Below are 12743 nucleotides of genomic sequence, written 5' to 3'. Positions count from 1 at the left end.
AGAGCACTGAGCCAAGTAAAAAAAATAAAATAAAATAAAGTCTGATGGGCTGTGTTGACAGAGCTAACGAGCACAAGAGTGAAAGGAGGAGGCTGGACAGAATGTTGGTTGAAGCACTTCTGATGCAGTTTTGGTCATGTTGAGATGTGAGATTACATGTGACATTATGGTATTTATCTTACCACCCACCACTGGGCCTCATAAGTACAAGATGGGGATCCTAACTATGATGAAGCAGACAGCGGCAGAGGTGAGCAAGAAGCTGCATGTGGCTACAGAGACAAAAGTCATTTTGTTTATTTATCACAGTAACCATGTACACACCGTGTACAATTAAAACATGCATGTCAGACTATGGAATCAGACGTGTTTACCAAATTCAGCTAATTTTCATTTGCTTACCCTGACCTGGAAGTGTACCACCATAAAACAATTTAATATGTTTACACTTAACTAATTTCTTCCTGTTCATATATTATCATCTCTCATCCTCTGCTTCTCAGGAGGGGCGGTCTCATTGAAGCCACCCCCAAGGTGTTTTTTACACCCCTGCCTGTGATCCACGTTTGCCATCAACTCCACTGCCCCGAAGGACCCCAAGCTCTACATCTGTCCTATCTACAGAAACCCTGGTGTACAGATCTAACCTACATCACAGGGGTGGTGATGCGGACTGTCCAGTCACCAGACCACTGGATCCTATGTGGCCTTGCCCTGCTCTGTGACATCAAGTGATGCAGAACTGCACTGTCTTACCTTACCTCTTAGTACAGTTAATCCATTAGCCTACTTTTCAGTAAGTAAGAGAAATAGTGACTTGAGTCACAGTGTACATGTTTTCCCCAAATTAACCAGCACATGACAGTGTCATGTCGATGCAGGCCACAACTTGGATTTTAGTTGGGGATTTCAGTTAGTTTTAATTTAGCAAATTACAACTGTGTCAGTATGCATTTCAGACAGAACTATATGTGAGCCTAATTGATTCCTGAGTAGTGCAGAGCAGCTCATAATCCAGTCAGCGTGTGAGGAGAATCTTCCCAGGTTTCATCTGTTAGCCGTGAACTGTTAGCTGATGGTAGCCCATCTCTCCTTCAAGCTGCTCCACTGTGATTGCACCAAGGAGAGGCTGACAGTCAGGGTTGAAGACTGAGTAGGCGCTCAGCTCTCCAGGCTGTCTCACAGCTGGGCTTCGAAGCCCTTCATAGAGCCAGTAGAAGAGCGATATGAGGAAGAAGGGTAAGCCGAATTCGAGCTCGGAGAACAGCCCGAGCAGAACCAGCCAAAGCAACACTTTCAACAAAGTCAGATTTGTGAAGGCCAGGTGCCTCGACCCAAGCCAGCGACCAAGGGGACTGTCTAGCAGCCAGCCAGAACCATCCTAAAACAAAGGAAAATGGAACAGAAGAAGAAAGGTGAACATGGGCAAGGCTCAGACATCAGAATTCGGAATGATCTTGTAGAATATATTTATTTTAGCTTAATGATAGTTCATCACACGAGTGCAACATACCGCCATATAGGACTTCTGTGTAACCGGTGGTGGACTTGAATCTCTTGACAGATACTGGACGTCGTCTTTTTTGTCAGTTGTTGAGTCACATCTGGTCACCTGGCAGGTGTTGTCTGGTTGTGGAATAGATTGCCTTTCGGTACATTCGCTTTTCTTGGCTGCCATATCGGCCTTCCTTCTGGCTCTGAAATCTGCAAGTTTCTTCTCCATATGAACGAATGTTAGCTAGCTATTCAGAAGCCATATGTGCGTGATGGTGTAGCCTGCATACATCAAAGGACTTGTTAGATTTCTGAGGGATCCATCTACCACCTGACAGTAAATGAGATCGCGTGAAATTCGCCGATATCAAAACATTCAGTAGTTTTGTGAATGACACTATACAAAGTTTCAACCATAAATTCCCACCTTCCTTGTTTGTTTACCCTTACCGTCTAGTCGAGCTGGCAGTGACGTGGGTATCTGAAATCAGAAGTTGATGTCGTAAAATCATATGTGCCGTAATTAACGAGATCTTAAAGCTATATGGATTGATCTAAACTCAACAGTTCCGTCAACCATTTTATTGTAACTTTGCAAAATATTTACGTTCACAATAGTACTACCCTTGTCTCTGCTCTAACCATCACAGACTAATCGTTCATTGGTGAGTATAACTTCACGTTTGTAAATCAAGGTTTTAACCCAGTAAGCTAGCCAACATGAGCTGATTCAGTAACGTGCATTTGCTATGGGGCTACTGCAGATGGAAACTCAATATATTATTATTAGCAGCAGCTATGTAGCTTATTTGCTATCTTAGCTAACGTTAGTCTAGCAAGTTGTCTGGCCAGCTAACGTTAGCTAGTTAGCATGCTAGTGTGTCACTCTCACGTCTTACTTACCTAGATCTCTTGCCTCCAGCTATTAGACATGGTATTACCCCTCTTTCCTTTCAGATACAGAATGGCCTCAGCCCCAACACAACAGCCCACCCTCACAGTTGAGCAGGCCAGAGGTAAGACTGCTGCCATCAGTGATTAGTCTGATCAATCTGCCCCACCCTGTGGTGGCTTGGCAGGACATTTACCATGTTCCCCTCTATTCGTTTGTTGCAGTGGTGCTGAGTGAGGTGATCCAGGCCTTCTCTGTGCCAGAGAATGCAGCTCGTATGGAGGAGGCACGGGAGAGTGCCTCCAATGACATGGGTAAGATGCTGCAGCTGGTGCTCCCTGTCTCCACTCAGATCCAACAGGAGGTCATCAAAGCCTATGGCTTCAACAATGAGGGAGAAGGTGAAAACAGCACTCAGAGAAATTTTCACTTCCGAACAGGGTTACCAATACCCCTTTAGACATTAATAGATGTAAACCATGTTTTATTGTACCTACATCTCCATTTCAGGTGTCCTTAAATTTGCCAGACTGGTGAAGATGTATGAAACCCAAGATCCTGAGATTGCAGCCATGTCAGCCAAATTAAAGTCTCTCCTCTTGCCACCCCTGTCAACTCCACCTATAGGTGGGGGCATACCGGCCTCCTAGGACACGTTCACACTCATTGTTTTTTTCAGGAGTTGACTTCAGAAAGTGCTGTGTGTATATTGTTAATGTCATCCATTGCTTGTCATCTCGCCACTCACCTCATCACATTTCCGTTCAGTCATAGGAAATAAGACTCGGTTACTTAGTTTAAACTCCCAACGATGATGAAAACACTAAATACAGAACTTCAAGCTCCAGGATAGATTTGTGTTTTACTGAACTGACTGCAATCCCGGATTAATATTAAATTTATTTTTGTGTGCATTTTTGTATTTAACTGTAAATTATTGCTCATGAATTTGTTTTTTTACATTATGGAAATGTTTCATGTACGTACATACAGTAGTAATTTAATGTTGAAGAGCAGACTGACTGACAGGTCTTTCTTTCATGTTCATTATCTTTTACACCACTTTTGTATAATGCCAATGTCTCATCTGTCACTGTTTAATGAAATGTACTAGTATTAAAAGAATTGCTACTTTGACACTCTCACACATTTTCTTCAAGCTCAATGTACCTATTTTACATATGCAGTATAAAAGAAGGTATACAATAAGGTATAAAATAGAAACAGCAAGCAACCCACCAAACACATTGACACAAACTTTATTATTGCAATAAGGCTTTGGCAACTGTCTTAAATTAGTCATTAATTTTACTCACATAGGTGTGTATATATAGACCACATCACAGTACAACTTCAGGAAGGGCCCTGTATCTCACACATTGTAGCAGAAATGGAGATAGATCCAGCCTCTCAAGGGACCAGGCTGTGAAAAACCCAGACCAGTTTGAGCAGAGCAAAACCCAGACCAGTTTGAGCAGAGCAAAACAAATCAGACAAGATCAAACTGATAATATTGATTCCCAAACAGCAGGACATTATTCAAAGGAAATAGAATGCTATGAAATAAGCTTTGCATGTATGGTATTATTGCCTCAGACAGGAAAATACACCTGGAAAATATTTAAATCAATTTCATTATCAGAAAATAGCCCATATTTGTGGTCTAGAAATTGCAAGATCAAGACTCCATCTCTGCATTGCAGGGTCCATATGGCCCCATACTGTACAGTAGGTGCTACTCAGAATGACACTACCTTCCTTTCTGTACCTCATGGCTACTTCAAGGTTAATCCAACTCACTAATCCATGGCACTTTTATTTGCATACAATTAAAGCATCAGTTCAGTATATAAAATATTTTCAATTGTGTGGATTAAAAATATAACATCTTGCAGTATACACATTTCTTTAAAGGCAGTCTTTTTTGGGGGGTGGGGGGGGGGTCTGATTCTAACATTCTGTCTCAGTTCCACTGAATGAACTATGGGTACATTCACAATAGACACACACGGCTCATTCAAGATGAGCCCCTCTCTGTTGTGCTCAGATTTTGGGTGGATACAGACATGATACCACTTACTGTACACTATAGCTACAGGTGTATCACAGCAGGAGATGTTCAATGACAGCCAATAGGAGACAGGTTACGGTACATGGGGGAGAAAGTTTATCACTGCTGTATATCAGAATTGTCCATTTAAAAGAATTGTATTATTATATTATTAATAATATTTTTTCCACATTGTTGATAAAGTGCTGATATAGAAGGCAACAAAACAAGTGCAAAACATAGTGAACAGCACCCCATAGTGAACAGCACCCCATAGTGACAAACATTTTTTGAGTTAACCATGTGCATGTCTCTAGTCCTCTTCCACATTCATGATTTGATCAATATATGGCATCAATTGTGATCCAATTGTCCAATTCCTTTTCATGTTCAGTAAAAACAGTGCATTGAACTCCAAACCAGCTTCCAGCAGCAGCACCCTCTCAGAACAGGTGAGTTAATTTATCTCTAAATGAATGGACCCATCATGGTACAGTGTTGATGTGCTGCATTTACACACCAATGTCAGCAGGGGTCTTTTGTAGTAGAAGAAGTGAACCTGAGGTGAAGGAGAGTTCCTTTTGAACCACAGTTAAAGCACTCCCTCTTGTGGTGCTTTTTCAGTCACTTACCTGTAACAAAAAGCAGAAGCGGACTGATGGCAGACCGTTTGGGGGGCGGTGAATCCGGAGCAAAAACCTCTCACATCTCGAAGTGGCGATACATACTCTCAACATAGCCCAGCACCCTCTGCCAGTCTGGTCCACCAGCTCTCAACATTTCCTCCTCTGTCTGACAGACAAAGACACACAAGCACGCACAATGTTATTAAACACGTAAAGTACACAGGGTTCTGTTTTTAGAGTGTAGTTTTATATGGCCATCTGAACTGACCAGAGTTGCTGTAATTCCTACACTCTCCCCGGTCTGGAAGGCTAGGCCCAAGTTTTCCTTCTGTGCAAAGATAAAACCAAAAAATCATTAAACAAAGGGACATTTATATGTGTGTGTACCACAGCGTCTGTGGTGGTGTTTGCATGTCTCTTACCTTGTCTACTGGGGTGAGACTGTTGTATGGTACGTGTGTGGGCAGGTAGGTGTGATAAACAGCACAGAAGGCTAGGCCATCCTCCCAGCTGCTGCTGAAGTTGGTGATCTCAATATTCTGTCAAACAACACAATGTGGTTGTGGGGGGGGGGAAGGATCAAACGTGCACTACAGGGTCAAGGACGTTATCGATTGTGGTTCAAATGCACTTCTCTCACCTTGTAACCCTGGGTGCGGCTCTGACACCAACGCAAGAGGGAGTTCCTCCGGGACCCTCCATGACGCCGGAGCAACAAACTGAAGCCATCCTGAGGTCTGGGAAACACAGAGTTAGGGTTAGGGGGAAAGCATGTGCGAAGGAAAGTGTGTTTATCTGTCCTTATTGAAGTAATGAGAGAGAGAGAGAGACAGAGAGAGCGAGAGAGAGAGCAGCATTTAATAGGGATTTTGAAGTGATATTGCTGGGAGTTGCTGGAAAGAGAGAACCTGTCAACTCACCTGAAGGAATCTGAGTTTTGATCCTCCTCTTGTTTTTCTGACACAGGAGACGGGGCACAAAGCAGTCAAAAACACACATGTTGGCACACGATCAATGTGCAATATCAAAAACATAGCAATACATACAAGATAACCGCACACTTCAAAAAACACACTTGTATTGAAGCTGGACCAGCTGTCCTGTCTTAGCAGAATGCGATCCGTCCTCCTCTCCTTGGCTGGCTCCTCCTTCTGCCGAGAGACATGAGGGAGGAGACTGAGACCAGACAGACGTACCACTGCACAGTCCTGCTACAATAATCAAGTGAGCCCCATCCGTTTTACCTTGCAGAGAGGTAATGTTGTATTGCTAGGGTTCTGGGAGGTACCATTCTGTGTGGAGGAGGGGTCGGTTGGAAGAGGAATACGAGAAAGACTCCTGTCAAAAGATGGAATTGTTGAAATATGCAGGTTAGCTTGCTGAGTCATCATGGCCTGCACATATTTTAGTAGAGCATGAGGATCTCACCTGGAGCGCTCTGACAACATCACGATCCTCCGCGGATCTTTCAGACAACACCCCTGTTCTCTCCTCTTCTCCACAGCTGCCAGGCTTCGTAGGTAGGCCTCGGCCACCCCCTTCCCCGTCAGCTGACTCTCGCCTGTGTTAAGGGACTCCACAGGAACTGGCCCTTCAGCTCTGATGTCCGCGCAACCATTAGCCGTTTTCTCTCCAGTTTGTTTATCCGTATCTTCTCTTTCCTTCATAGCCGGTGTCTCCTCTTCTCGCGAGTCTTTCTCAGTCTCCCTCTGCTCCGCGTCACTTCTTTCCGCCCCCCTGTCCGCGTCTTCCGTCTCCTTGTCCGTCTCCAGCGTGTCGCTCAGCCGGTCCAGCTCAGCCCGGTTGTGCTGACGGTCCCGGGTCAGGGCAGACAGTTGGAGACGGGCGTCTCGGTGTTCGGCCCTCAGCGTCTCCAGCTCCCCGTCTCTCTCCTGCTCCCTGCGCAGAGCCTGGCCCAGTTGGCCCTCCAGATCCCAGTAGCGCTCGCGGAGCTTGCCCAGTGCCTCCTCCGCCTCCACGCGCAGCCGGTCAGCCACGGACACCGCCACCTGCAGGTCGCTCTGGAACTGGTGCCACTCCAGCCTCTCAGCCTGCAACACGGGGAAGAAGCTGCTAAAATGTCCCGGGAATCTCCCAACAGCTGATCCTCATCTTCAGCACTTTGAGATTGTCTAACAATGTAAAGTGCGTTATGAATAAAACAATATTTATTTATTTTTTATGTGTAAAATATGAGAAAATGAAACATCTAGCTGTACATTTCTATTCTGTACTGTTCAGAGGATAAGATGTACTGATATTGGTCAAATAAATACTGTGGCCTTTGAAGGAAGCCTGATCTCACAAGTTCATATTCTGTAGAGGGGAACGAAATGGGAGCTCAGTGGTCAGTTCTGTTTTTTTTTTTTTTACAGACTCAAATGACAGGGATATGTCTGACATGAAAGGCTACAGAAAACTGGTGTAAAATCCAGACCCTGCTGCTGTAAGCTGATTTGGAGGTCAGAAGCAAAGATCCAGCAGACATGTACTGTTACACTATCTCAGAAAATCCATATTGCTGTTGATACAGTCTATAGCAAACATGTCCAATAAACAGGGACTTTGTGTTGGCCAAATGTTAATCAAACCTGGACCTTGGCTAGAGTTCACAGCCTGTACCAGCTAACCCATGAAGACATCAACTAGGTATGTGAGGAATTCCTGTAATGTGACCGGCGCACCGTTTCCAACAATAATCCATAGGGCCAACCTGCGGACTTTTCGCTAACTCGTTTAATTGTTATGCCATGTTTGCAGATGGTGGGAGTTAGACAGAGTCTCAAACAGGCCACACCTCACCACTGTTAGACCTTGTCATGTCTTAATCCACACAAACACGCATAGACAAGCGCAAATATTGAGAAATCATTCTTACGGTTCCCCTGAATATCGAACTCGCTGCTTGAAACGACATTTTGCCAAGAAACGACACACATTGCTTTAAAGATAAGTGTGTGTTCAATTTCGGGTATTTAAGGATCCCCTCAGTGTGGTCTCTGCAGTGATTTAGAGAGCGAGAGAGGCGAGGAGAAAGGAGGAGAGGAGGGAGGAGAGGCGAGGAGAAAGGAGGAGAGGAGGGAGGAGAGGAGAAAGGATGAGAGGAGGGAGGAGAGGAGAGGAGAAGGGAGGAGAGGAGGGAGGAGAAGAGAAGGGAGGAGAGGAGAAAGGAGGAGAGGAGAGGAGAAGGGAGGGGTCTGGCTCTGACTCACCCTCAGTGTGTCCTTTAGGCTGCGCACCTCTTCCACCAGATCTTCTCTCTCTACCAGCAAGTGCCTCAGCAGCTCTGCACACACACACACACATACACACACACAACACACACACACAACACACACACACACACACACAACACACACACACGCACACGCACACACACACACGCACACACACACACACACACACACACACACACACACAACACACGCACACACACACACGCACACACACACATACACACACACATACACACACACATACACACACACAAAGAGATATCAGAGAAGAAGAAGAAGGCAGACGCCTGGACAGGGCTAAATCAAACATAAGGCAGTCATCAATCCACTGGCGTGCTGCGGCCGTATGGCGGGACGACGGCTCTTACGGACGGCCCCGGCGGCGGTGTCCTGGCCAGGGTTGAGGCCCAGCGAGGCGCTGTGGTGTTCCAGCAGGCCGAGTAGCGCCAGGGGCGTCTCTGTCCCCGCCTGGGTCTCCAGCCCGCTGTCCCGCTCCTGCCAGCTGTGCTCCGAGGGGCAACCCCGCGATGGCGGCCTCTCGCCCGGGCACGCTGGTGGGCTGCTGGTGCTCCCCTCGCTGCCCGTCCCCTCCGGAGAACCGCTGCTCTCCAGGCCAACCAGGGCCCACTCCGGCGGAACTGACAGCGTGTGGCTCCAATTGGCGATGGCGGCGGCGATGGCGGGTGCGTCGCCCGCGGCCCCGGGCGATGGAGTCTGCCGCTTGCCCTGGGCAGAGACCGGAGCGGAGGCCATGGTGGCCAGCTCAGAGTCGGAGGGTGAGGTGGGAGGAGTGTGGAATAGATCTAAATGAGAACCTGGGTCGAGAGAGAATGAGAGAGCGCGAGAGGAGAAACGTGAGATTCGAAACAGGAGAGAGGAAGAGAAAAAAAAGGGGAGGGGAGAGAGAAATGCTGTCCTAAGCCTATTCTGTGCATTTCGCTCTGTCCTCAAAATACATTCCAACGGGAGAAGAAAGGAGCAGACTTGGGAGTGGCCGTGAGGGCGCTGCCATTATCTGCAGAAGATGGATGCAATGAAGTCCCTTCGTTGTCACTGGCTGATCAATGCTGCAGGGTCTCTCCTGCCAATGTCTTTGGCTGGCACACATGCACGCATCCACACACTCCCTCACTGAATGTAGATACAGTACAACATCTCACGGTGCTGCGCATGGCCTGCCAGGCAGTTCATTAACATGCGTTAACCTGTCTTTGGCTAGGCTTCTCATTACCCCTCCCCATCCTTCTGCAGGATTCTGCAGAGTCATAAGTCAGGTAGCAGGTTTAATGTGCTGCACATGCTGCACATCTAAAAGCTGGATGTGTGTGTGTGTGTGTGTGTGTGTGTGTGTGTGTGTGTGTGTGTGTGTGTGTGTGTGTGTGTGTGTGTGTGTGTGCGCGTGCGCATAGAATCAGGGGAGCCATTCTCATCCCTTCCCTAGGCTTCCAGCATACAGAAGACAGAGGGTTGCTAGGGGCATATGTGTGTGTGTGTGTGTGTGTGTGTGTGAGTGTGTGTGTGTGTGCGCGCATGCGTGCGCATAGAATCAAGGGAGCCATTCTCATCCCTTCCCTAGGCTTCCAGACAGAGGGTTGCTAGGGGCATGTGTATGTGTGCGTGTGTGTGTACTTGTACAGTATGTGCCCAGGCGTGTGTGTGTGTGCAGTTGTGTTACGAAGGTCTACATCAAAACTTGACAGAGCTGTCACTGAAAACACAGTCAGACAAGAGTTAATGGGGGAGTAGGTAGCGAGTTGTTGGTTAAACTCTCTCCCCCAGTATAAATACCGTGCAACCGCACTGATGAAAAGCTAATTGGCGTAGTTGGTTAAAGCTGTGCTTGTCATGGGGGAGACCCAGGTTCGAATCCCACCCCAGGGCAAGCAGAAATAGTTAAAGTCCCAATGATTGTCACACACCTGAGTGTGTGAAATTTGTTCTCCGCATTTGACCCATCCCCTGGGGGAGCGGTGAGCAGCAGCGGTGCCGCGCTCGGGAATCATTTGCTGATGTAGCCCCCCAATTCCAACCCTTGATACTGAGCTAACCACAAGTCCACTGAGCTGCTGTATGGGCATACTAAAAGTTTAGAGTGAATATTGTACACTCATGTTCTTTCAGTCATTTGCAAACAGAGACACAAGCACACTGTGGAACATTTCAGAATGCAGTAAAGTGGAGGTCGAATTAGGAACACAAAGTTCAGTATAGCAGGAGGAGAGTCCTACAAAGGGTTCATAGCTGTGTGTGTGTGTGTGTGTGTGTGTGTGTGTGTGTGTGTGTGTGTGTGTGTGTGTGTGTGTGCGTGTGCATGTATGCGGGAGATAGATACAGTTTCATATATTGTGTCTGTTATATATTGTGTCTGCACATTCAGATGGGGAACCTGTGGGGCCTTGGCCATTCTTGCGAGCGATGTTACCCATGATGCAGCAGGTGTAGGGGAACAAGTTTGGCTCTGTATCCCAGCGTCCTTCACTCTCCCCCTCTGTTCAGCTGCAGTGGTGATGGGGATGGAAAGCACCTAGTAGGGCAGAGAAAGTTCAACTCATAAATCTTTCAACACAATATGACCCACACTGCCAAACATCTCTTCACTAAAGTATCTTATCCTCTAGACGCATATTATATAGCATCCTGTAGAAATGTACTACGCTACATTTTGCCATGAGATTGTGAGTGACTGAATAAAATAGAATATTTGTCAAGCCTACTGGGTTTGTCAATACCACAGTATTCTCAATGGGCAGAGAAATGTCAACAATGAAATCATTTTGACAGTCAACACTAGACAGTTCATGTCAGTGTACTGTAAAGGCTACCTGTCCACTGGAAACTCTATCAGTCCTATACAGAGTATACCCGAGCAGGATGCTATCTGTGTGGGATATCCTGACATGAGTGACTGATAAGAAGTCCAGGATCTCCTGATTACAGACTGACTGAAGGCCACATACCAGGGAGAAGGGCGTGTGAAACACTATTATATGGGTTAAATGCTGTATGAGTAAACCTTGTAATAGGATTGGCTCATAAATAGATTACTTGTATAGGGTAAGTAAAGTTATAAAACAAACAATGCTCACAGCCACGATCATCAACCCGGGGACATTAACGGTCTGAAATGGCTGTTAAATTGAATAGAAAGCAATGTCAGCTGACAGGTTCCTCCACTGAGGTCCAGTGCCTAAAATGAAAACACGTGTCTGTTGTCAGGCAAAACCCCCAAACATTAAACCTGAGAAAACCCTAATAAACGGATTCACATCATTAGGACTACATATGAACAGAATGTAGCCTAATGTATAAGCTGTTCAGTCGCCGAGCATAAGAAACCTCCCTGGATATAGGCTTTCTGACACCAAAAGCAGCTAGTCATATCACTCACCTTATAAATCCGACGTCACTATAAGGTTTGGTTACCGCTATCCCACCGCATTCCTATTTCTCGGTCTCAATCTTTACATCCAGAATTTGGCAGCTACTAGGTTTGCTTGAGCCGTGTGTGAACTGCAGGCTATAGGCTACTGGAATCGAGGAAGCGGAGAAGCGATTGACCGAACTCAGTTCACTTCTGCGCGGCACTCACCTCAATGCGGCAAACAGGGAGCTGGTTTGATTTGCCCGGAGGAAAAAAAAAAACAACAACTTCCACAGCGAGGTCTACTTCCTAATTTGAGAAAGGTAGTCAGGTTTTGTAGTTTAATTTTTTTTTCATGAAGCTCTGGTGAATTCGGCTATTCAGGGACAGGTGTCAGAGCAGGTGAACACAATAATATTTTACGTCTTTAAAGTGGATGCGGGCATAATATTTGTTTTTGGAAGAGCCTAGTGAATTGAGAGATTGGAGATAAGCATATTAATAGGCTACATTATCGAATACATTTCAGGCTAACACAACAACAGTGTAGTGTGTTAGCCCAATTGCGCCAACAGTTCAGTCTGAGCAGTTGATTAAAACATGTAGGCCTATAGGTTAGTGATAGGGGGACCTCTAGTGTTTATGCACTAACATCTCATTTTGTCATATCAGATATGACTGACAAACACATGGAATTAAAAAATGTCAAACTGTCAGAATCAGATTTATTTCAGCCAGGTTTTGTGTTGTTCTTGTTCTTGGCTGTAGGTGCATACAATAAATAGACAACAATGTGCAGGAACAAGACTGTGCAGGTAGTGCAAATGACATATAGTAGGCCAATGAAGACCTGACCTTATCACAACACATTGTTGAAAGCTGTTGTATACCTGAAGGCATATGCGCATGACTGTCTTTATATGACCTGCCTGATAGGGTAGGATAGATTAAGGCTGATGTGATGCACCACTTGAATGGCAATTGGCAATTGTGATCTGCCCAAGGCAATCACATAACAGGTCAATCTGGTCTCTTTTGGAAGACTTTGGTACAGCTCTTTTGTATCAGAGCAACCTGAGCCAAC

General features: G+C 46.0%; 3 protein-coding genes across 9 annotated transcripts; 1 reads left to right on the top strand and 2 right to left on the bottom strand.

Annotated features, from left to right (window-relative positions):
• Positions 1-367: 367 nt before the first annotated feature.
• saysd1 (SAYSVFN motif domain containing 1) lies at positions 368-1934 on the bottom strand. Its single transcript, XM_084439985.1, has 2 exons — positions 1514-1934; positions 368-1381 (listed from the first exon to the last, which is right to left on the bottom strand). The coding sequence occupies exons 1-2, from the start codon at positions 1721-1723 to the stop codon at positions 1055-1057; spliced, it is 537 nt and encodes a 178-aa protein (XP_084296111.1). The 5' UTR covers positions 1724-1934; the 3' UTR covers positions 368-1054.
• A 458-nt stretch (positions 1935-2392) lies between these two features.
• On the top strand, positions 2393-3460 carry grcc10 (gene rich cluster, C10 gene). The gene is made up of 3 exons (XM_084439866.1): positions 2393-2510; positions 2611-2787; positions 2897-3460. Exons 1-3 carry the CDS (start codon positions 2426-2428, stop codon positions 3034-3036), a joined length of 402 nt encoding a protein of 133 aa, XP_084295992.1. The 5' UTR covers positions 2393-2425; the 3' UTR covers positions 3037-3460.
• A 208-nt stretch (positions 3461-3668) lies between these two features.
• LOC311310365 (cytospin-A) lies at positions 3669-11823 on the bottom strand. Of its 7 annotated transcripts, XM_084439835.1 has the most exons (14): positions 11687-11777; positions 11385-11485; positions 10685-10822; positions 8667-9113; positions 8275-8348; positions 6491-7113; positions 6307-6400; positions 6138-6213; positions 5983-6019; positions 5703-5799; positions 5485-5601; positions 5331-5390; positions 5165-5228; positions 3669-5068 (listed from the first exon to the last, which is right to left on the bottom strand). In XM_084439835.1, exons 3-14 carry the CDS (start codon positions 10722-10724, stop codon positions 5061-5063), a joined length of 1737 nt encoding a protein of 578 aa, XP_084295961.1. In that variant the 5' UTR covers positions 10725-10822; positions 11385-11485; positions 11687-11777; the 3' UTR covers positions 3669-5060. The 7 variants fall into 7 exon arrangements, with proteins under 7 accessions (XP_084295961.1, XP_084295960.1, XP_084295957.1 ...); XM_084439834.1 differs by having other exon boundaries at positions 3669-5228; positions 11385-11426; positions 11687-11787; XM_084439831.1 differs by having other exon boundaries at positions 3669-5228.
• Between the last annotated feature and the right edge of the window lie 920 nt (positions 11824-12743).

Source organism: Borostomias antarcticus, assembly GCF_949987555.1.
Source record: "Borostomias antarcticus genome assembly, chromosome: 6".
NCBI lineage: Eukaryota > Metazoa > Chordata > Actinopteri > Stomiiformes > Stomiidae > Borostomias > Borostomias antarcticus.
Note: the sequence above shows the minus strand (reverse complement) of the source record. Positions and strands in the feature narration are given on the sequence as shown.

Excerpts from the sequence above, each read along its gene's own strand:
- grcc10 (XM_084439866.1), top strand. The coding sequence starts at position 2,426 with ATGGTATTACCCCTCTTTCCTTTCAGATACAGAATGGCCTCAGCCCCA. Across the intron at positions 2,511-2,610 it reads CACAGTTGAGCAGGCCAGAG|TGGTGCTGAGTGAGGTGATC; the intron begins GTAAGACTGCTG and ends CGTTTGTTGCAG. Across the intron at positions 2,788-2,896 it reads CTTCAACAATGAGGGAGAAG|GTGTCCTTAAATTTGCCAGA; the intron begins GTGAAAACAGCA and ends TCTCCATTTCAG.
- LOC311310365 (XM_084439833.1), bottom strand. The coding sequence starts at position 10,724 with ATGGGTAACATCGCTCGCAAGAATGGCCAAGGCCCCACAG. Across the intron at positions 9,114-10,684 it reads GAATGGCCAAGGCCCCACAG|GTTCTCATTTAGATCTATTC; the intron begins GTTCCCCATCTG and ends CTCTCGACCCAG. Across the intron at positions 6,020-6,137 it reads CTGGTCCAGCTTCAATACAA|AAAAACAAGAGGAGGATCAA; the intron begins GTGTGTTTTTTG and ends CTCCTGTGTCAG.
- saysd1 (XM_084439985.1), bottom strand. The coding sequence starts at position 1,723 with ATGGAGAAGAAACTTGCAGATTTCAGAGCCAGAAGGAAGGCCGATATG. Across the intron at positions 1,382-1,513 it reads CACAGAAGTCCTATATGGCG|GATGGTTCTGGCTGGCTGCT; the intron begins GTATGTTGCACT and ends CCTTTGTTTTAG.